At 38.5% G+C, this 25121-nt stretch overlaps 3 protein-coding genes across 4 annotated transcripts in view; all 3 read right to left on the reverse strand.

The window, feature by feature from the left end:
• LOC124149737 (exonuclease 1-like) overlaps window positions 1–11688 on the reverse strand; it is a 191806-nt gene extending 180118 nt beyond the window's left edge. For both annotated transcript variants that reach the window (XM_046521492.2, XM_046521493.2), the window contains exon 1: window positions 11568–11688. The gene's annotated coding sequence lies outside the window, so the exon portion shown is untranslated. The remainder of the gene's footprint in view (window positions 1–11567) is intronic.
• Window positions 11689–14349: 2661 nt separating this feature from the next.
• Window positions 14350–15678, reverse strand: LOC125384394. The gene has a single exon (XM_048403444.1). The coding sequence runs from the start codon at window positions 15676–15678 to the stop codon at window positions 14350–14352; it is 1329 nt and encodes a 442-aa protein (XP_048259401.1).
• Window positions 15679–17992: 2314 nt separating this feature from the next.
• Window positions 17993–19737, reverse strand: LOC124149723. Its single transcript, XM_048403445.1, has 2 exons — window positions 19022–19737; window positions 17993–18354 (listed from the first exon to the last, which is right to left on the reverse strand). The coding sequence occupies exons 1-2, from the start codon at window positions 19575–19577 to the stop codon at window positions 17993–17995; spliced, it is 918 nt and encodes a 305-aa protein (XP_048259402.1). The 5' UTR covers window positions 19578–19737.
• Window positions 19738–25121: the final 5384 nt, after the last annotated feature.

Here is a 25121-nt window from a genome sequence, read left to right on the forward strand (position 1 = left end):
TATCCATCTTCCAACCTCTTAGATATTTACCAACACCGGCGGATGTGGGTATAAATATTAATTCTTGTTGTTTATTCTCAACATCATTATCAATATCAACATTATCATTATCATCATTATTATCTTGTAAAGCGATCAATTCAGCTCTTCTCATTCGAGAATAACCTCTCAGCCCACTGTTTCTCGCTCGAACTTTGAGTTCTCTAACAGTCTGGGGTTTGTTGTATTCCAAACCGAGTAAGGTAATCAATTCAGCTTTTCTCATACAAGAATATCCACGTAGTCCACTTTGCTTTGCCATAGCCTTTAACTCTCTGACAAAAACCATTGTGGTTGAATGGTATATGCAAAATGAGACAAATGTCTAATTGGTTGTTTTCATATATCTAAATACGTATTCTCTCCAACCTATTCCTCTCATTGATGTAATCTCTCTTCCTAGCATAAATAATCTGGTTCCTGACCCTATCAGCACCGTGTTTCTTACATAAACAATAACGACCTTTGACCCCTATCCCGCATTCAGAACACGTATAGTTTATGTGTCTGCGCCTGATGTAATAATTGTGTATACCGCAGTAAATATCAACACAGCGTCGATTACATAGAGTCGTCTTCTCCATGAGTGTAAATTTGCAATTATTCATGGTTATACATCTATCATATCATTTGTCTAAATGCAATGTTCATACATCTATCATATCATTTGTCTAAATGCAAATCACAGCTACACTGGTGAGATATTGATTAGGCTATTTATAGATTAGCTGTCACTCTGACTCTCCTAACTAGCCACAGCTGTCACTGCGTATTCATGGTATAGCTGAAAATCAATACAGCAGCTAACCCAATAATAACAAATGCCACCTCGCGGTCTTTCTGAGCCTCTGACGGTGTATAAAACTGACTCATTGTTGGTATCGGTATTGGGTCTAGTTTTTTCCCATAAACGAGGAAGTATTCGTGCATGGCAGATTTGACATCCTGAAACGTTTGAATTGAATGTCCTTCCTTACACAGTTGTTCATGAATAAAGTCTAATCTCTTCATTCTCTGCTGTGTATATTGTAACTGGGCTGCTTGGTATTGTTCTAAAGCTTCGTTATGTCGTTTACGCTCCTCTTCAACTTCTTTAGCGTTTGATTCCCTCATACTGGAAAATAAATAATTACTCCCCAAAAAAGCTAGAGCATTAACAACAGCTCCACCGACCATCATCGCAATTGATGCCATATTTATATGAATATAATATATTCAAATGTTTAATTACTTCATTATGTCTTCCGGGATAAGTCCTTGTTTGATGAGCATATCCTTCGTTGCCATTGCTAATCCAATATCCAGAACCATCATACCGATGTCATAACCATTAAAATCTAGCTTGGGAGGTGTGGCTTTAGTAATCATTTTAGCCATACGAGCATAGCTAATGGCCAAGCCGGTGACCACCGCTGAATGATACGTTGCGTTTACCAACATTTTACCGTCTGTAACTGGAGTAGTCATGCTTCTTATAGCATTATATGAGGACTAACCTCTAATTGAACTTGTTGTTGCGGCGGGGGTGATGTTTTCTCTTCTCCGGTCTTATAAAAGAACCATACAGCCACTATACCAGCAACTCCTACTAGTGCCCATGTTTTAATCGGATTTGAATTATTTATTAATTTCGCTTTGCGCGCCAGTCCTCCCTTCCTTCCTGCAGCTATTTTCAAAGGATTCTTTGTCACTCTGGGTTGTTTTTGTGTTTGTGGTGCATTCACATTCTCCTTCACTGGTGGTGGTTCCTCATTCACTCGTTGTTCCGCAATCTGTTGTGGTTCCTCTTTCACAATCTGTTGTGGTGTCATCTGTTGTGATTGTGTCTCCATTATTATTAAGTGGGCACGTATGTTTAAATTGACAATACCTTGCCGTTATTAAAGCTGTGGTGAACGGAGCTAAGAACATTCCGAATCTATGATAAAACTCACAGCTCACTGCGCTTATAGCGTGTTCGATGAATGGGTCTTTCTCTAGAGATTCGCATAAATACATGCGATGTTCTGCCGGGATGGGGAGAAACGTACTAGCTACGACTGTGTATAGTTGTAATATAGACGACCCTATCGTTTTAGTCATGGTAGCTCCCAGTCTAGACTCGTAACAAGCGTACAGTTTTTTAATTTCTTCGTCGGTCATGTTATCAATTTTTTCGATGGTATAATTTTCTCCCAAATATTGGGAACATTTTCCACCGGCTAACAAAGCCGCGAGTCTTTCTCTATGTTTATCTAAAGATTTATCTACATCAGGCTCAGATTCTTTGAGCATTTGTTCGATGAGTTCGTCGCATTCCATAATGTAATACCTAAGGAGATATTTAAGTCTAACATAATATAATATGACATATCCAATACATCCCGTAATAATGAACTGTTGCGAAAGAATGAGGATTTCGAACCACATTTTATGTCATATTAACCGCTAATGTTCAATTTGCTATAATTTTGCTACATTTTTGCTACATTTTGCTAAGCAGTTGCTATAATTTGCTAAGCAGTTGCTATAACTTTGCTATAATTTTGCTATAATTTGCTAAGCAATTGCATAAGCAGCTGGTTGATCGGTTTTTAATACGAGTTTACAGTGCTTCGTTGCCGATAACAGTTTTCTGACTTTATCTCGTTCAATCTTGGTATAAATGACATCATTTTCGCGTAAACATTCCTCGAATGAATCTCGATCTTTGCAATGAAACAGCGCTACCCATTTGGTCTGCTCTCTGAGATCTTTCAGGACAGAGTTGTATTTTTGAGTAAGTACCCAAACGCTATGTTGAGTATGCCGACAGGAGAATGCTAAATACGAAAGCATATCTTTCTTTTTGGTGAGTTCTTTACTCGCGCTGCAATTGTCTATTACGAAAAGGGTTGATTCTCCTTTGTATTTTTCGTGACATACTCGGAGACAGTCTTGTAAACGATTGCCCGGATCGACTCTGTGTACCCCGTCGTCATTCATTACCCAATCTCTCGATAAGTATGTTTTATTAACGTTTTTAGTCGGGCACAGAATAATAATATGATCGAAAACGTCCCGATAATGACTTTGTAAAATATCTAGAATAAAAGCTGTTTTTCCGCAGCTCGTTTGCCCGCATATGATAGCGCAGTGCGGATCTTTAGGTAAAAGATTATCAATAGATTGCTTGCATGAATCTCCCATTCTGTATATTAAGTTGAGCATCCATAATCACGTACAAATATATGTTTAATTTACCAGCCGATTCCTGGATCTTCGGTATCTGTTTCGTGGCACCCTCGCTAGCATTTTCTATTCTCCTCCCACTGCCGTGTAGTTGGTCATCGTCCGTTGTTCGCATGTCGAGCCATAGCACGTACTTCGTGGTGAGGTATTCACCCATCGATACACTCCCTAGAGACAGATCTTTCACGACTGCGTTAACTTCCGGAGAACGTTTTATAGAAGGAAGTTTTTTAATCTCATCCCACTGGTGATACGCTAGCATTCCTTGGCTATATAGTTGATTAGGAACGCCCTCGATAGTCAATTCTACTTTTGTAATCTTGGGATTGTAGAACTTCTCGGTATTTCTTTTAAATGCATCGGAGGGGTCCTCGAACAACATTAAAATACCCTTCAACGATCTTGTGGGGTCGTTTAGATTAATATTCCACATCGTATCTTTTTTGTCCCTCGTGATCTTTCGATGTCGCAGCACGCGATCGTACAAAATGGCTAAACTTCCCGAATAATGGTTACGAATTTGTCTGGCTAATTCGGGATCCGTTATCATATCGTACTCCAGCGAGATATTGTCAATGGAATAGCTAGCATCATCAGCAGCTCTGATTACTCTGCCGTAGTCATTAAAAGTGAGTTCGTATTCTAACCTATCGCCTAGGGATGCTTGATAAAAGGGCATGTGGGAATCTAGTAATTCAAAGTCTAGGGGAACATAAAATCGGTTACCTAATGCGTCGGCAATGGCCTTATCTTTTTCGTTGGTATTCTTATTACAAATACCTTGGTACTGTAAGTTTTCCCGCTCTTTATCCGTTCTCCAGAGATCCATGTAGCAATAGTATACATCACTATCGTCGATACTCAAAACCTCATTACCGCTAATTTTAATCGCGATTTTCTTAACGATAGCACGACCTATGTTCTGAACGGGCTCCCTGTTAACGTCGGTAGAAGTCAAACTAATCGTAAATGCTAGTCGGACAGTTCCCGGAACTAACACATCGTGTGCGCCGAGATTAATGGATCTCGAAGTCTACGTTGTGGGTTTAACTTGCGTCCGTATTGCGAAGACATTGTTATATTGAAAACATGTACCCTATGTTTTATATAAAAATGTCTAATTTTGAACATAATGACTTAGATAACCAGAATCCAATCAAAGATACTGATGAAACCAACTTTGGTGGCACGAATCTTAACGATGAAATTTTACAATCAACCGTCAATGATTATTACGATTCCTTTAAAGATGATAGTCCTATTGTTCGTGAATATTAAAAGTTTGAGATAGATAGTAAAGGAATATTGCGACTGCGTGGCGCTCCGGATATTGATCTTATGCATTCTCGTACTCGTAAGCCCCTAGCCTTGTCTACGATAGTCACTAAACACGGTATCGGCACTGTTCGTGATAAATTAGGTTTTGTCCACTACCGACGACTTTCCGCGAAGACTACTAAGGTTCTTAGGACTGTGCGTACTGAACTCGGTAATACAGATGATTTGGAGGCTTCCTCGAAGGTGGCCTCGGACGGACTCGAAGAAATCTTAGATACCTATTACGATAATTCCACGTTACAGGTATCGGAGTTTAGTATTAGGGAATTACGAGGTCTTGACAAGGCAATGCGAACAATGCGGAGAGAACTCATCAATAATACGGCCAAGATATCCGAAATCGACAAGCATATAGCTCAAGAGAAAACAAAACTTGAACAGGCGGGAGATGAGTTCAGTAGACGTCGCGTAGCGGAAAGATTGCGTAACTTAGAAGACAAAAGATCGGCCCGCCTCGAAGCAGCTTCCAGTAATAGAAAGGCACTTCGTTCTCAAATCAGTCGAATTCGAGAAACTATCGATCAAGTCCTCAATGATGATACCACACTGGCCGATAAAATTAAAACATTGTTCAGAGAACAGGGAATAACAATTGCCAGTATTTTAACCGCGTTGGGATTTATTATATCGACTTTGACTCTCTCGTTAACAGGTGGCAGTACAGGTTGTGGTACACCGCCCAACGATAAAAATGGTATAAAAGAGTGGATAAAAAAGCATTTAAAAGCATTAGGTTCAGCACTGGGAAAGCTCGCTGAGAAAGCCGCGGCTGCACTTCCCGGTATAATAGGGAGTGTTGTTTCCTGGCTATTGAATTTATTAGCTAAGACCACCACTTGGCTTAGTCAAAACTTGTGGGGGCTGATCGTAGCAATTGCAGGGCTGTTGTACGTATTCGCTAAGAACTATTTAACCAAATCATGAGTAAACCAACCGAGACTCCACCAACTACAAGCGCTGTTTTTTCATCGATATGTTGTTGATTTTTAGCCTCAATATGTGGTGGCACTTGTGCTTCAGTAGATGTTTGTGCATTAGTAGATGTTTTTGCGATAGTTGGTGTTTGCAGCTTGACTATTCCCTTTTCACCCGTGATCGTTTGCGTTATTAATTCGACGTTAATATCTGAATTTATACCTGTTCTTTGTTGATCGGTAGCGATAACAATTTTATTATTATAACCTATCACTTGACCGATCTTAAGTTCCATATTACTCGGAGACATGTATAGTCCCGGTGCATAAACAAAGTCCACTTTGGATTGAGCGTACTGTAATGCATCTTGAAAACGCTTTATAGACGATGTTATGTCAACTGGTGAATTAATGGCGTCCTCCACGTTTGAGACAAACTGTTTTTGCACATCAAGCGCCGTCCCAGAACCGATAATGGATGTTCGTGTCTGCGATTGCGCTCCGAGAATTGCCCATACATAAGTTCTTATCGATTCATTAAATCTTACAAATCCTGGGTTAGTAAAATTATTTTCCGTTTTATCATTAAGAAATTCATTCCAAGCGTCATCGTTCAGTTGTACACATTTTTTAACAATATAAATAGACCCACTCTTAAAACTCATAATATCCCCTCTCCAATCGTTACTATAAAGTACCCAGCCTTTATAACAATCACCGGTTTTATGCCAATGATCATATATTCTTGCCTAAAGTTTGCTGTCCTGCCGCAACTTACCAAAATTAACTGGAAGTTTATTAAGTGTTTTATATACATAATCGCTTTCTTCTTTGACGGATATATTTTCCTCTGTGTAAGGAACACCTAGACCATGGTTTGCTCCTTTAATACGCCAATCTTTACTCGTATAAAACATTAAATTCCTGACAAATACGCTCATATGCAGACCTATCATAATTATTATTTGTGGAATTCAACGCTCGATCCTGCGGTAATGGAGCACTAATTTCTTTAAGTATACGTCTAATCTGATAATACACGTGAAATAATAAAACAGACTTATTTAGCATATATCCTGGGGCAATAACAGATACACCACATCCCGTTGTGGCACACCATACGGCAAGGTTTAACTGATTCTGCCAAAATTGCATCGGATTGTGAAACCAATCGTGCACCATTTTATCGCTAGTTGCCGTGAACCTGTAATTTTAAAAGGTATCTGGGAATTTAACGAAAAATTCAGCACCAGAGGCAGTTACTATAATCGATTGATTAGTAATGTATCTCGATTTCATATTTAAGTTATGATATAGTATCATTGTATATTTAATATGTATGTTACACTCCCGGGAATAACAAATGGTCAGTCTATTGAACTGCTTCGTACTATCGATAACTCGGATGGACAACTCGAAGTAGCACTATGCGATGTAACGTATTACCCACGGTGGACCAATATAAGTGCTGCAAAAGATAATAATGATATGTATATAGCAGGTGAAAACAGGGGTGTTAAAAAAACATTTTTATACCTGATGGGTATTACAGCGTATGCTCACTCAATGATGAAATTTTTAAGCCTAATGGAATTAGTATCACACAAAATGAGTCGAATGGGAAAGTGAAAATATACACTGGAGAAACAGGTATACTTATTGGTGGGAACTTAGCAATTACACTTGGATTTGTATGGGCAATAGACTTACCACGCAACAAAACAGTTGATGTAGAGAAATTACCTGATTTAGTTCCCTATAAAGAGTTGTGTATCCATCTTGATCAAATAAGCACGACGGATAATATTCAACAAGAAAGTCCTTCAACTCTACTCAGATCTATTCCGGTCAAAAATGAAAAATATAATAACGGTAGAACGGAATCTTTCTCATCATTACAATATAAAAAATTGAAGCGGGGTATTATTTCAGACCTCAAAATTTCTGTATTAGATGTAAAACACCAACCTGTACATATAGGATACTTAAGTGTAACACTCCATATTATAAATAATGGTTGATTCCATATTTAAGTTATGATATAGTATCATTGTATATTTGATATGTATGTTACACTCCTGGGAATAACAAATGGTCAGTCTATTCAACTGCTTCGTACTATCGATAACTCAGATGGTCAGCTTGAATTCGCTCTATGCGATGTAACGTATTACCCGCGGTGGACCAATATAAATGCTGCAAAAAATAATAATAGGATAATGCTATTTTCCACACGTGGTATTATCAAACGCATTACTATACCTGATGGGTATTACAGCGTAACTCACTCAATGATGAAATTTTAAAGCCTAATGGAGTTAGTCTCTCACAAAATGAGGCGACTGGGACAGTGAAATGGGACCATGCAAATATAAGTGTATTGGGCCAACCAGGTACAGAGGAATTTAGTCGCTTAATTGGCACACATCCTGATGTTAAATTACCCGATCTAGTTCCCTATAAGGAGTTGTTCATCCATCTTGATCAAATAAGCACGACGGATAATATTCAACTAGAAAGTCCTTCAACTCTGCTCAGATGTGTTCCAGTGAAAAATGAAAAATATAATAGCGGTAGAACGGAATCTTTCTCGTCATTACAATATAAAAAATTGAAGCATGGTATTATTTCAGACCTCAAAATTTCTGTATTAGATGTAAAACATCAACCTGTACATATAGGATACTTAAGTGTAACACTCCATATTATAAATAATGGTTGATGCATCAGGCCCTGGAACGCTCAGACAATGTAATACAATTGCGCTTTCCGATCTCGGAGACACAGAAGGATTTGATAAACCCGGTTACAATGGTAAGTTATACGCTTTACACTTACACGATAATGTATACAAGCGGAAAGAAGTCACATTCACGGGTAATCTAGAAGATTTAAGCGATGTCGACGTTAGTAGACTCATTAAAAACACTTCGTACAATATTATTCTCAACGGCGAGAATAAATGGACTATGGTCGAAGCAAACATCGAGTGGCTACTGAATATCGTCATTACCCCACCTTATGTGATGATGGGTAAGGGACATAATTTAACTAAGATAATAAATAGTGGCATCGTACTCGCGGCTTATATCCCGTCAAAAAGAAAAAGTGTGTTAGTTACCCCCCTGCCAGAAAACCCAGGTCAAATGTTATATAGTCGTCCGGCCTTAAAAAATGTTACTTTAAATTTGGTTACTGAATTCGAAGATATTAAAGATAACTTGAGTGCAATACCTAATATTTCTACTCTTATTATTGAAGTCTTGTTCGGAGATGCACCGGAAAATGCCTTCGAAATATTACCAGGTCTATCGATTAAATGGCTAAAGAAACACGAGCGTCGACGTTGCAGTATTATTCATATCGGAGCATCGCCCGTTGCAACCCTCGAGGGGGTCCAAATTATTAAAAGTGACAGCATTTCTCTTTCTAAGATATTCTTGCCGTATAATATACATTTGATAAGATTGATGTATACTCTCAAAACATTTAAGCAAGACCAATTAAAGACTATTATATGATCGTAATATACACTATGAGTTTATATCCGGCGCTCAATGAAGCATTTGAAAAGATGGATACTGTTGATGGATTTCGATTACATCAAATAAGCGACATAAAACATCGAATAGAGAAGGATAGGGAGTTGAGACTTGGATTGTATAAAAAGTATCGCAGAGCCGTGAATGCTCTGGACGGAGTTGACACCGCGCTTGTAGTATCCTGGCATGGGACTCGGTGTAGCGGGTATCGGTTTACTATCAACTATAATCGCCGCACCTATCGTGCTCGGCATGGAAATAACCGCTGGAGTCTCGGGACTGGCAGGAATAGCGATAAAATTCATTTCTCGTAGGTTACAAAAGAAAGCATTAAAACTTGATAGTATTCGGATACTCGCCAAAGCAAAGTTGAACAGCATTGAGGATCATATTTCAACAGCAATGGCCGATTGTAAGATATCCGAGGATGAGTTTCGTTTAGTGCTGTCAGAACTCACCAAATACAATGAAATGAAGCAGGAGATTCGATCAAAATCTCATAAGACCAGTGGTATTAGCGAAGACGAGAAAAAAAAGTTCATAGAACAGGGGAGGCAACAAGCGCGTCAATTATTCCGTGCCAAAACCAAAGAACTGGTTGGAGATTAAAAATAGATTGCTTACTATCGTTTGATCACATTTAGACAAATGCTTACATAAATATATAATAATGGAAAAAACTATTAAATGGAGAGAATTACCACAAGGTTTTTATTATATCAGTGATGTCAAACAAACCAAATACGGTCTGGTCTCCTAGTAAAATGAACGAAGAACTTAATAAAAATGTTGAATATCGCTTTATCGATAAAAATAATGAAGAATATTTTTATTACCATTTAGGCTCATCTAAAGCAATGATTGGACCCAAGTATTGGTGAGCTAGAGTCAATTTAGCTGAATCTTATGACTATCGTTGAATCGCATCATCATTTTGGCATAAAAAATTCCATCTGTAGAGCAGTATAGGTATATGAATCCGGCTCCAGTGGAAGTGAGCCAGAACCATCATTACCTATAAAAATTTATATCATTGGCTCCAGGTGGTGGTGAGCTGGAGTCGATTTAACTTAATCTCATGACTATCATTGAATCGCATCGTCATTTACGCATAAAAAATTCCCTCTGTAGTGGTGGTATAGGTATATGAATCCGGCTCCAGTGGAAGTGAGCCAGAACCATCATTACCTATAAAAATTTATATCATTGGCTCCAGGTGGTGGTGAGCTGGAGTCAATTTAACTTAATCTCATGACTATCATTGAATCGCATCGTCATTTACGCATAAAAAATTCCCTCTGTAGTGGTGGTATAGGTATATGAATCCGGCTCCAGTGGAAGTGAGCCAGAACCATCATTACCTATAAAAATTTATATCATTGGCTCCAGGTGGTGGTGAGCTGGAGTCAATTTAACTTAATCTCATGACTATCATTGAATCGCATCATCATTTACGCATAAAAAATTCCCTCTGTAGTGGTGGTATAGGTATATGAATCCTGCTCCAGTGGAAGTGAGCCAGAACCATCATTACCTATACTACTCGGGTAATAGCGAAAACGGCACCGATTGGCAAAAACGGCACTTTGACTCAAGCGAAAACGGCACCTTATAGGTTTTTTTTACCTTGGTCAAATAAATGATATTAAAATTACATTGTAACTTGCAAACGCCAATAATTGTGGGATGTTAAAACAAGTTTACATTAGAAATTAGCCTCTACTCCAACTATAATTCAACTTAGCTTATACGCAACTCAACTTATTGTGAAAACATAACATGCTTTGAAGAAAAATAATAGAAATTAAACTCACATCGTCTCTTACAAACACAAATAATTGTGAAATAAAACAAGTAAGAAATTAGCCCCCTACTCCAATTTACTAGGGCGTATGTGCGCAAATCTTCCACATCTGTCAAGAGGAGATCTTTGACATATGGCGACGATACAAGGATGGAGATCTCTCCCTGACCCAAGCACTCTCACAATGTTCGATTGTACATGGGCCAATATTGTGAACACGATGAAGATGACGATGGACATGCCGACAAAACTGAAGAACTGTATGAACATATGTACTTATCTGTGAAAACAGGAAATACCATGTAAATATACATCACATACATCCAATAACATGTAAATACATCAAATACCATATAAATAAACCATATATGATACTATAAAAATCGTTGGTATCGTTAATAAAAATAGAGGTGCCGTTTTCGCCCGACACATAGGCCTAGTAGCCGTTTTCGCCAAATGCGGTGCCGTTATCGCCAGAGAAATCGGTGACGTTTTGCTGAGGTGCCGTTTAAGCCTGCACCCCTTGCGGACACACTGAGAGTATGGTTTGGAAAATGCATTATGAAACTGAAAAGTATTCTGTGAATTTGTTGAATAAAAAACAAAGTAGCTAACATATTCTGTAGCGGATGCGAGACCGAGTTCGATTGTGAAAGCGGTTAATACACCAAAAATCCATATTGCTTACGTCGATAATATCGTAAAAATAAAGTTACAAACCTTGAATTCAACGTTCCATGCACTACTCAGATCTCCCGCCACATTGAAAGGAAAATATTCCAAATTCGGGAACGATACATTAAATATCAAACGAAATAGGAATTAAGTCAGTGGATTGTAGTTCCCTAAAAAACAAAACCACGAAGAAGTATTGCCACTGGCTTATATTTTAGTGTGGTTTATAAGTGTTAGGGCCAAATAACGCTGAACACTCAATAAGTCCAAAAAATTCAGATAAACAAACTTACTCGAACTGGTTCCTAGTGCTGGTACGCGCCGCAAGCTTAGCGCTTTTATCCGTGGGCTAGACAAGAGCCCAGTCACTCCTTCGCAGTCAAGCTCCTTCCCAGCGCGTGACACCTTCGTTACACTCTCGGTAACATATTAATACATAGTATAGAGAGCTCAGCGAACGGACTATCGCTGTGGGGAGCTTGCTTCGCAGTGAGTGCCTCATGTGAACTGGGCAACGCCTTCGAAATATTAGACATATACTATGTTATGTAATTGTAACAGGGTATTGTATATAGAGTTTTCAGGAATATAGTTTTAGCTTTTTCATTTTAAGTAGTTTTATATATCTTCGTAAGTTGCTTTTAAGAGTCTCATTTTTGCAGTGAGCGTTTCACGCTATTGTCATACGTCGTTTAATGCTTATATGAGATATCAACATTATGTACAGCCTATTTAAGGATGTTGATAAAATGTACAAGCATTAAAATATTAACCCCTATATAATTAATGATGACTCCCTCTAAAGGATCCGATCTCGCAACGTCGGACAAGTCCATTTTATGTACAGGTGGCTATTTCCCACATATTCTCACAATCTTCACGTCGATTTCCCGCACCATTTCTCCCAATACCGATTGTCATATGTCTCCCGGTTTGGGATGCGTTTATCTGCGTTGACCTACTACAACTATGGGGAACAACAACGACGTCATAAAATTGCGAGCGCATGTTCGAATCTCCAGAAATGACGCCATTATAGAACAATGTTTTATCGGGAAATAAAGTTGCTCTGTACTTCACAGACTGGTTCCCATTTGTTCCTGCGATAATTGTGATTTTGACCTTGATTTGACTTTTGTACTTTGATCATGGTCTTACGCTAATTCTCTCAAAGTTCACTGAGGGTTCTGTCGGCTCATCAGAAATCACTTGATCAGCACAAATTTAACTTCATGTGCCTCTCGTAAAAGGCGACTATGCTTGTCGCAAGAAGCGATTAACGGGATCGGGTGGTCAGGCTCGCTGACTTGGTTGATGCATGTCATCGATCCTAATAGCTGGATCGATGCTCATGATATTAATCACTGTATTGTCTGGTCCAGACTCAATTATTTACAGACTGCCGTCATATAGCTGGTATATTGCTGAGTGCTGCATTAAACAATAAACAAACAAACCAATCATGTTCTTCTTCTCACTAATGAAGACACCTGAATTTGTCCCATGAGGTTCTAATCCGGCTTCTAATATGGCCAAAATGCCAGCCATATTTAAAAAGCTATCAATGGCCATTACTCAAACATTTTTAGTTCACCCATCCGTCTTATCTGTTACTACATTTCTTAGATATCCTCTGAAACTATGGGCCTATGAAGCTGAAAATTTACATGAATGATCCCATCTACTGTGTATCTATAATTTCGTCACAGGATTCCAATATTATTAATAACACTGCAGACATATATATGTATCATATCTGTTCATTACACAACCATTTGACATGCAACAAGTATTTGTTATGTGGAATAAAACATACTACAATGTACATTTTTGGCATGTTATGATTATCTGTCTAGCTTCGACCAGTCACAAAGGTAGAAATACCCTGTTTTTTCTGTATTAAAGCAGTTTTTTTGTAATCTCCTTCAATACTGCAAGGCCTTTGACACTGAAACTTTGCAACAATAATCAAAGCTATTGAGTCTGTTATAGTGCAAACCATTTCAATACTTTTACTTAAATAGTGCAAACCATTTCAATACTTTTATTTAACATTTCATTTATCTAAATACCTAACTGTTTCAATATGTTTCCAAGTGCACCGAAATTCTATGCCCTTTGTCTGTTTAATATATTCAGCAAACATTCGGCGTTCCCCTCTTATCATAAGCCCCTCCGGGCAGGACCCTTAATCTCCAGCGCTATCTATAAATTTTAATCAACACCTCCTAACGTCGCCGGATCTTACGTATATACATACACGTGGGACAATGACCTTGCCACACGTTATGTAATACCTCGCTCTACAAAACCCGACTGACATGGTCAGTCAGGTTGATTGATTGATTGTTAGAAAGTTTTATAGGTGTTCGGGCAACTAGGCCCATGTACACCTTGCCCATAATAAAGGTTTGCTAAGTACCTAGATAGTTCATAGACTAGTGAAACTGCCACACGCTTTAAAAGCACCACACACTACTTTAAGATTGGCTGACATATTCAACAGAGACCCATGGTCATCAGAGATAGCAATAGCGTTATTAGAGACATTAAAAATGGAGACTGATTTTTTTATCCTTCAAATGAAGAATGACTTCATTCCCTTGTAAATGGGATGGTTGAACCTTATTTCACTAAACGACAGTGAGTGAGTGAGTTTAGCACTACCACCTGTAAAACCAAACTGACGATCTTTACGTAGGCAGACATAACCTTCCCAACATAATCGCTGGTTAGGAGTCAAGAATGTCTCCTGAAGACAAAACATCTGGGTCAAAACTTAATACAAACTTTAAATCCTGGACCTTTAGCACTGAGTGATCTAGCATCAAGAGATCCATAAGAAGGATGGATTAAGACTTCCATTGTGGCTCTTAACCATGCTCGTCAGATCATCAGGGGACAATCTTAACCCCAAGAGGGACTGGGCAGCTGACGCTATCGTCTGAAGACCATCAGACTTGAATGCACGAGTAGTGCCAAGATTAGCAACTATACAAATAACAAAGTTGAGAAAGTCAACAGGAGAGACATTGTTAAATAGAGGTTTGCAAGATGATTCAGGCATGATGTCAACAACAGGATCAGTCTGACATTCAACTTCAAGAGTCTCAGTCTGAGTACTAGCAGTCACCATGACAGGAGAAGACACAACATCAGAAATTGTAACAACCTGAGACAGTGGTTTAGCTGCAGGAGGTGGCTTAGGGACTGCTGGAACCTGAGCGACATCAAAATCTCCACGCACCTGTCGAACAGCCTGAGAATAAGACAACTTACCCTCCACTCGGACTTTCTGAATCTGGACAGCTTCCTGGTATTTAATACAACCTTTATATGCCGCAGAGTGTGCACCACCACAGTTCTTACATTTAAGGGAACTTTCATTGCACTCCTCGTATTTGTGCTTCCCTCCACATTTAGCGCACACATGATGAGTGCTTCTACACTTAGCAGAGACATGCCCAAAGGACTGACACTTGAAGCATCGAAGAGCAGGAGGAACATATATCCGGATTGGAAATCTCTGGAAGAAAATGACAACATGATCCGGTAAAGACTGGCCAGTAAATGTAAGAAGAACAGATTTGGTGGGAACTTTATCAGGCCCACGAGTCAGACGCACAGCAGAGCACATTAGAGGTAACACAGGTTTCAACTCGTCCTCAGTTTCATTCATCTCAATATCCAGATCAATACCATAGATGACTCCACGTGTTCTCATTAAGGATTCAGGCTCATGAGGGGTGACAAAATGTTCATCAAGTTCTGTGACTTGCAAAAGTGTTTTGGCAGCCTCAACGGTTTTTGCAGTGACACTAACATCTCCCCTGGCCATCCGCTTAACACTGACTATTTCTGTAGTGATCTTAGCCAAGGCTCTAGCCAAAGCACGCTGTGTCATAAGTTGACAGAGGGTCGGTGAACCATCATCATATTCATCTACATCGGCTTTGAAGATAACAGTGGTTGATTTGACCCGAGGTGGCTCATCAAAGACAAAAGTAAGATCAGACCTTGGAGTAGGAGGAACAGTATTTGGTTGCTTGGCAACACAGGCTTTTTTAGAAGTACCATCTGGAATACGGCCGATTCGCTTCCTCCCTGAAGCAACGACTTTAAATCCTTCCTCACATTCCATTCTGTTGTCAGCCATTGTCGAGGACAATCCCCAACAACTGACTGTAACAATCAGCAAACACCAAATAGAAATTAAAAGTTTGAATGCACTCCAACACAAGAGAAATCAAAAGCCAAAGAACAAAAGAGAAAGGATCATAAACAGTCAAGTGCGCTGTATAACACTAGACAAGTTGCTGAGAAGCAAAAGACGTCCGAACTCGACGGCAGTCAAGACCGAACCCTATCTGTTGTGGAGAATAAAATAAAAACCGGTCAGTCAGGGGGACAGCCTAGAGAACAGCCAGAAGGTAAGTGACAGAACGGTTCTCCCACCCGGGAACATTAGCCATGCACTAGGTCCCGGTGTGCGTTCTGTCACGTTATTATCAACATGTACCTTTTCGACTCATTTCAACCATCAACAATAAATATGGCTGCTGTCGTCTAAACTTCACCCCTGAGTTTTGTCCTCCGTCATCACCCTGAGCTACCATCCGATGATGACGGAGGACAAAACTCAGGGGTGAAGTTTAGACGACAGCAGCCATATTTATTGTTGATGGTTGAAATGAGTCGAAAAGGTACATGTTGATAATAACGTGACAGAACGCACACCGGGACCTAGTGGCCAATGTTCCCGGGTGGGAGAACCGTTCTGTCACTTACCTTCTGGCTGTTCTCTAGGCTGTCCCCCTGACTGACCATGTCAGTCGGGTTTTGTAGAGCGAGGTATTACATAACGTGTGGCAAGGTCATTGTCCCACGTGTATGTATATACGTAAGATCCGGCGACGTTAGGAGGTGTTGATTAAAATTTATAGATAGCGCTGGAGATTAAGGGTCCTGCCCGGAGGGGCTTATGATAAGAGGGGAACGCCGAATGTTTGCTGAATATATTAAACAGACAAAGGGCATAGAATTTCGGTGCACTTGGAAACATATTGAAACAGTTAGGTATTTAGATAAATGAAATGTTAAATAAAAGTATTGAAATGGTTTGCACTATTTAAGTAAAAGTATTGAAATGGTTTGCACTATAACAAGTCTCTAAAACATGGTCACATAATTCCAATTCAATTTTTAATGACCGCCTTTGTTTTTTTTAAAACTTTTGACTTCATATTGAGCTACAGTGCCATGACACAGTATTTCTGCTTGAGTTTGACAAGTCTGATTTTGTCAAGAAATATTCATGATACTGTTAATATTACTGCTAGGTGGTAATAAGATAAATAAACATGCTAATGTTACAATTTGTTATGGAGAATGTGATTACTTTTAGATTAGCCTTAGAACATTACTACCATTCAACATCTGTATATTAGTTTTAATCTTATATTGGTCAGATGATGTGTTTTTGGAAACACTTTGTATACTTCTCTGTACTTTTTGTTGTGGTTTCTTATTACAAAAAGTACTGAAATATCAGATGATTCTAAACAGGGTATGATTGTCACATCGTGTGCTCTTTTATCATTACTTTTGGGATGTATTTTGGTAGGGGTAGATGTCATCCTTAATACTGGAACAGGGCACCCAAACACACCATTTTGACATGTGAAAAGCATGCGTTTTGTCTCTGACTTGATTATATAAAGCCATGTCTTAGCAGTGTTAAGACACAGTTGATCTTTCACTGTCGTGAGACCTGGCCAGGAGAAAGGCTTTTGTGAGTATAATATTGTGTTATTTCAAGGATAAATGTGTGGAATAGTTACTTCGTGTTTAATTATAAATAAAGTTTTCTTTGCCAAAAGGATTGCCCATCATGGAAATATAGCTTGTTATATATGTTATTTTCAATGTTCTTAACTTCTGGTATTGAAAATACATGATAGTTGTCACCTAGTAGTTAGGCATTTTTCATGTTTTCAGGCCTTAGTGTGATTGCTCCTACTTGCGATCCCTAAATTGGTACATCCATCACCGACCTTTGAATGGGACACCTGATTTTGTGAACTATGCTGACTTAACCGGATGTGAATATTGTTGATTGTAATAAATGTAATCAACCTAAAGTATTTTTCTTTTTCGTTTGTAATGTGTGCTGTAATATCCTTAGTTCTACTTTTGATTTGTGACAATGATATCAAGCATCAATCATCAATGCAGATACATTTTAGGTCTATGTACAACATTGTTATGAATGTAATCAGAAGTCATTTCATAAGACATGGAATTACATCATATTGAAACATTGTACATGTTTGCAATCATCATAGCTTATTTTGCGTTTAATCTCCCAACAAAGGGAGAATTGACAGCTGTCTAATGCAGTGAGAAAAGGAAGCAAACACAATGGTGCATAGTTCATGTATGATGAATGACATGTCACAGTGTTACTACATTTATTTTATTTTTGAACAAGTCCTGGAGTTTTTCACCTGTGACTTTGGGATATCAGGAAATTTTATGTAGGCTCGACCCTCTTGATGGTCAAAAGGCATAACTTTGTGAAGATCATCAATGATGTAGAGTTCATCTTCATCTGCACTTGTTCTTTTCTGTGTATTTGATCCCACAAGTGTGCATGCAGTTCTATCAAACTGTTCTGCAATGTCATGAATTCCTGACAGAGCGGATGAACGGGACATAATGTTACTTTCTGTCTTGTTTGAGTACATATGCTTTATATGCTTCTTTTCTTCTCTCACAAGCCACTCCATCTGTAAGTCTGCTGGGGTGCGTAAGTCTGCCTGACCTCTTGTGTTTACAAGACATTATTGTAGGACCTGACATGCTTCTGTCGGTGGCAGAAGGGAATACTGCTGTATGAGCATTTTTAGGATTTCAAAAGGATACTTGGCAACCGGATTCCTCATCATCATCATCATCATCACCATCATTTTGAATACAGCCAGTAGTTGATCACGTCCTGGGGTCTTAATCTGCCGAAGAAACAAGATATAAAGAAACAAGTAAAAAATAGTTCCTGTCTCAATTGCATAATGAGCATAGTCATTTTCCTTATCAGGCTCATGTTTCAGGGTTTCTGTGTATAAACCAACAGGTAGATAAAGCACTGATTCATTACCAAGTTCAATGTCAACAAATTCTGATCCAATACTGAGTATTGGGTTCTTCATCATTGCCAGTCCAACATGGAAATATGAATTTGTCAATCAGTTTTCCAAGGGTTACATATACCCAGTCTCTATGTTCCTGTGGGTTGTTAAATCTGGGAGGGATATTGATGGTAGGATAACTATTGTGATCATTCATGCCAAAGAACTGCTTTCCTGCCTCAACAATTAAGGCTCTGGTATATGACAGAATGAAGTCATGATCTGAATCATAAGCCTTCATAACATTGGTGTCAAAAGAATTCCTGAAAGTTCTTTCAACTTCACATTTTATAGTTCCAAACCCAGCAATACCATCTTCATTCCACAAGACACAAATGATAGATTTTTCTAGAAAGTTCATCCCAAGATGGAACAATTCAAAAGTAGTAGGACTCAAATGCTCAAATCTCTTTCTTGCATCTTGATTTCTAAGTCGAAGTTTCATTGCTCCTGAGAAGCACTCTTGTGTTAGCTGATCTCCTCCAATTTGGAACTGTTTTTGATGACATGCCACTTGATTAATATCAGTAATGATATTTTCATATGAATCCAAGATTTTAATAGTGTCCTTGTAATATTGCTCATTATATGGCAGTACTGTCAATGGGATAACTTTTGTCACAGAAAAGTTGATTCTCGGGGCTAAGGTTACAGGCACAGAATCTTTCACAAATCCTAGATGAGGTAGATATTTGCTTAGTGTATGTGCCACAATGCTTACTACACCGTGTCTAAGCAAACAATACTCTGCCTGAGATAGTAAGACATTGTTGATTGCGAGATGAGCAAGGGATATTTCTGGAATTTCTGGTTTAGACATAAAGTAATGTTCAGATATAAAAGCTGCTGAGGCAAACATATGTACCATGTGTTTGTGCTTCCAATATCTTTCCTGATTGACATCCACACTGAAGTTAACATTGTCGCCAACTAATCAAATTCTCTTTCCAGAATGAACAACATCAATGAGGACATCATTGAAATGGCCACCAACCTGCTTGAAAACCTCAAGGCTCGACAATAGGAAACTGTTACACCTAGCTTGTTCATCTGGTCATACACTTTTTGATCACATATGTTGTCAAGCAGACATGAAGCCATGTCCCTTTGAAACCTTGATAGTTCAGGATTTCTTGTAAACAGCATGACTGAATAGATTGTAGCAAGACAAGGTCGTATATCTTGTTGGTTCTCTGCTGAGTCTTGCTTAGACTTCGGAAGCATGACACGTTGAACTACAAGAAAATGTTCAGGAAATTGTAATCTAAATTCATCAACAATGTCTTCAAAGACAAATGACTTAAGATTTTCAAAATCTTTCTTCATCAGTACTGATGCATTGTATTTCCTACCAGTCATCAAAAGAGTTGTGCCCTGCACAGAATCAGCAAGCAGATCGATGCAAGCATCTTTCAGCGATGGTGTGTTCATGAAATATCATGCAATAATTCTTGGGTTCCTTGTGTTAAGGAGAAGCTTGAGTTTGACCAGATGAGTCAAAGATACTCTTGCAGGAACATTTCTGGTGGGTAAGAAATTCTGCCACTTGACTTGTTATTTTTTTTCTTTTTGATATTTTTCTTTGATAAGATTTGGGTTCTCTTTTGATTTGAGTAGTTATGCTCAAGCATAACTGAACAACAGTCAACTGGTGAGGCTGGTTCCCTGAATGTAAGTGGTTGCGAGTAGTTGTGTTCGGGCACCAACAGAGAAGTGGCATCAGTTGACGGTAGGTCAGAGACATGGCAGGTCTGTGGGCATATAGCAGGTGAGGCTTGTTCACTGACTGAACCATTTAATAACATAGATCTAATTAATGAATGTGAATGAGTGGTATAAAGTGCCTGACTGCAACATGCCCAGGTCACTTCAATCGTAGGCCCAAAAGCTACTTCAGTCTGTACACCCATTTCTCTGATCATTGAAATGATGGATTCATTCATGCATGATGAAGCTGTGGAAAAAGTGATTAAAGATAGTTATCACAGTTCATAGAGGACATCATAAAATTTTAATATGTTAAAAATACATAAAAAATATGCTGATCATGTTAGACAATTATCAGAGAGATAAGTCAAGTATGATATATTTGTTTTTTATTGTCAGTCAGCAATTGACTGATTGATAGAAATTTCCGGCTATATCACCATGATCAGTATTTCGAAAATACTAGAGTCCAGGATATCATTGTTATCACTGGTATACTGTTTCTCGTACATAAACTATTCATATAGCAAGGATAACATGCACCAAAAGCCAACAAAAGGTCATCAAATGTCCAGCTATGTCATAGTAGCTACTAAATAATCAAGTCAAAGACAGACAAAATTATTTTTCTCAGCACCTGGAAAAATTAGCAGAAAACCACACCATGGAATCTGACCACCCGACTGCATCTTACATCGTGCAATAGAGTGCTTGAGATCAATTCTAAACTGGGTGTATACTGATCATTTAGTCAAGTACATACTTACTTTGCAAATGGATAAAACTTAACAATACTGGTGTCTATTTTATTCCTCTTTACGAAACTTGAGCATACTTATGATTTAAGATAATAATGCATTTACCTGTGCAGTTAAGTTGAAAGGCAGTATTCATTTGATCGGCAGTCCTTCCACTTTCTATTTGATGTTTTCCACCCCCCTGCTCTCCACAAACTGTGTCAAAGATTTCTCCTCATCTCTAGTCCAACCCCCATTATGGCATGGTTTCTGCACAATAATATATATATTCTTTTTTTCAAATATTCTAAATTTAGGCAAATGGTGCAACATCAGTATGTTTCATACCAAAGTTGTGTCAACAGTTAAAAACAAAACTTAGAAAATAATGTAGGGAGTCTCATATAAAACTTATCAGGATGGGCAATACTGTTTGCTTTGTCCTAATCTATACCATCTAAACTTTGTATCAATGATTATATTATGGGTTCTGTGATTATTTGGTTAATAATTGATTTAAATAAGTTCTTGTTATGACTAAAAAATAGACACTCAATAAGTCAGATTCAAATGAAAGGATTCTTTACCTGAGAAAATATATGTTTTTCTTTCTTTCGGGTGTTATCCGTGTTGGATGCATCTGTCGCACACCTCTACCTGCACCACCTTTTTGGCATACGGTCAGTCATGACTTCATTCTCATGCAAGTTCCTACTAACAAACATGTATGTGTATGCAGTTTGAATACAACTAATGATTGCATGGTAATGAATGATTTACAAAACCAAAATGACACCCGATTCTTTCATATGACTATGGTTAGTCATTAGAAAAAGCGATAGAGCGAGAAAGCGTTAAAGCGAGATTCAACGTTCCATCCATATGTATAGTTTGAAATGTGACTGGAAAAATCTCAGCTCTCTTTTATGATTAATACCCACCTCAGCATCTGCCCACCAAAGTCAGGTTTAACAATTCATTAATGTTGTTTTAGGTATATACTTTTTATCGTACAGAAACACATAACACATGCGACCCATATAGTAGCCAAGCGGTAATATTGCTATACCGCGAGAAAGCGATAGAGCGAGAAAGCGATATCCCCTCTCGGCCACCATACTAAAGAGACAGAACCGACTTTCATCAATGAAGATGACCCTCTGTCATTCTAATCGCTGCCAACAATGTACAGTCCGGACCCATCTCAATCTCTGACGACAATGTTGCACTGTCAATAACTGTCCTCTGTTAGGCCTGTAAGCCATAATTCCCATGAGCCCTGAAGCGTCTGGCCACTTTCTGTTGACTTACCATATCCCCAAAGGCATTCGTTGCCCTGGGTTTGCTGTTCCTCGTCTGTCTGCCATGTCTGTCAGTGGCATCATAGTCCAGACAATCAAAGCCAGTTTTTTACTCAACTTGGAACAAATTGCAACAGAATTTATTTCACCACAATGCATTTCTACAAGGTCCCAAGAACAACATACTAAAAGTCCCAAGCAATCCTAGTTTGGAAAATATGTCTAATTTGCATATTCCTCATATTAAGGAAACTTGTTGGCCATCTTGAATTTTTGTAGATTTATCAAAAAGTAATTTTTTTTAGTCATTGTGAATATGTTTTAAGAAACATAATATGGCTTTTTCACAATAGAACATGCTTTTTTCATCAAAAGATGGAACCTCATCTGAAATATGGAAGATATATTGATAATTAGGTCTTTGAAGGGCATTTAGAAGTGATACACATAAGTAAGAGAATATATGGATGTCAACTTCTTTATTATTTCGGGGTATACGCTTACTCCTGCATTAGGTGAATGAATGCCATGATCAATGATGATGTTGCATTAAGTGTTTAAGAGGTCGGCTTCTGCCTAAGCAATTTCAGCTGACCTGTCCATCTTTGGGACTCCTGTGTGTGAGTAGAGTACACATATCTATTGTGTGTTTGGTATTCACATAATTTCTGTTTTTGTATTGATATGATTTCTATTTTCGTAAATTGATATAATTTCATTTTTATCCTTGGCTGCCTTTCTTATATACGTTCGAGTAGCTGTCCATCTCTCAGAAATAGTTTGGCCTTTGCTACTGCATCTCTTGGCTTTAGGAGATCTATGACAGATAGCGGATCTAACTGCAATTCTTGTTTTAACCAAGCCTGGGCTGGGGCGTGGTCTCGACATTCAAATAACACGTGAGCAATGGATTTAGCCTGATTGCAAGATGAACAAACCTTATGATAGTGCTTTTTGTGACCAAGTCTGACGCATGAGATGGCAATTTAAATTTTCCTTTCTTTTGAGTATGAGTTTGGCTTTTATTGGATCTTGGGTTGAATTTTGTATAGCCATCTGCCGATTTTACTTGAGTCCCACTGGGCTTGCCATCTTTGGGCTATCAAGGCTTTGATTTTGCTTTTTATCTGCTTGTTTACTAAAGGGTATAGGCTGTATCTCCGCTTTGTCTAGAGCTAGCTTCGCCAGTGAGTGTGCTTTTTCATTTCAAAGAATATCTATGTGAGAGGGGATCCAACACAGCTCCACCTGTTGCCCTGGTCTGATAGTTTTGTGTATTCATATAGAAAAGTGTTGACTGTGTTTGGCCTGGAGTTTCAGTTTCTGTCTTGAAGTGCACTTAACGAGTGCATGATGTGCATGATGAATTGCCTCCAATTCAGCAGTGAATACTGAGTGACCATCAGGCAGACGAACTGAATGTGCATGGGGTTTGGAGCTGTGGATATGGATCCCATAACCAGCACTGTTATTGCTAGAATTCTTGGATCCATCAGTGTATATATGGGCCCAGCTGTCCCAGGTAGTTTGAATTTTAGTGATAGCTACTGATCGTAGTAGGGTTGGGTTTTCTTTTTTAGTGGCTTCTGATGTTAAAGTGTCAACTTTGGGAGTTTTAAAAGTCCATGGAGGGTGTAACCCTTTGCACTGACTTTCTTGAGGATGAATGTCATCACAATTGTGACTTCGGATGAGTGCTTCTAGTGAAGTGCCTGTGGCCAGCATTAGGGCTATGTATTGTATTCTGTCGAGGCGGCAGTAGTATAGGTAATGGGGTTTCTGGACCACTTCCACTGGAGCAGAATTTATATACCTATACCACCACTACAGAGGGAATTTTTTATGCCAAAATGATTATGTGATTCAACGATAGTCATGAGATTCAGCTAAATTGACTCTAGCTCACCACCACCTGGAGCCAATGATATAAATTTTTATAGGTAATGGGGGTTCTGGACCACTTCCACTGGAGCCAGATTTATATACCTATACTGCTACTACAGGGGGGATTTTTTATGCCAAAGTGATTATGCGATTTAACGATAGTCATGAGATTAAGTTAAATTGGCTCTAGCTCACCAATACCTGGGGCCAATCAATGCTTTAGATGAGCCTAAATGGTAATAAAAATATTCTTCATTATTTTTATCGATAAAGCGATATTCAACATTTTTATTAAGTTCTTCGTTCATTTTACTAGGAGACCAGACTATATAACTACGTTCTTTTTGTAAATTGATAAGAAACAATTGATAACCGTATTTGGTTGGTTTGACATCACTGATATAATAAAAACCTTGTGGTAATTCTCTCCATTGAATAGCTTTCTCCATTATTATATATTTATGTAAGCATTTGTCTAAATGTGATCAAACGATAGTAAGCAATCTATTTTTAATCTATAACCAGTTCTTTGGTTTTGGCACGGAATAATTGACGCGCTTGTTGCCTCCCCTGTTCTATGAACTTTTTTTTCTCGTCTTCGCTAATACCACTGGTCTTACGAGATTTTGATCGAATCTCCTGCTTCATTTCGTTGTATTTGGTGAGTTCTGACAGCACTAAACGAAACTCATCCTCGGATATCTTACAATCGGCCATTGCTGTCGAAATATGATCCTCAATGCTGTTCAACTTTGCTTCGGCGAGTATCCGAATACTATCGTG

The sequence above is a fragment of the Haliotis rufescens genome, unplaced genomic scaffold, assembly GCF_023055435.1.
Source record: "Haliotis rufescens isolate VD_foot unplaced genomic scaffold, xgHalRufe1.0.p SCAF_3, whole genome shotgun sequence".
NCBI lineage: Eukaryota > Metazoa > Mollusca > Gastropoda > Lepetellida > Haliotidae > Haliotis > Haliotis rufescens.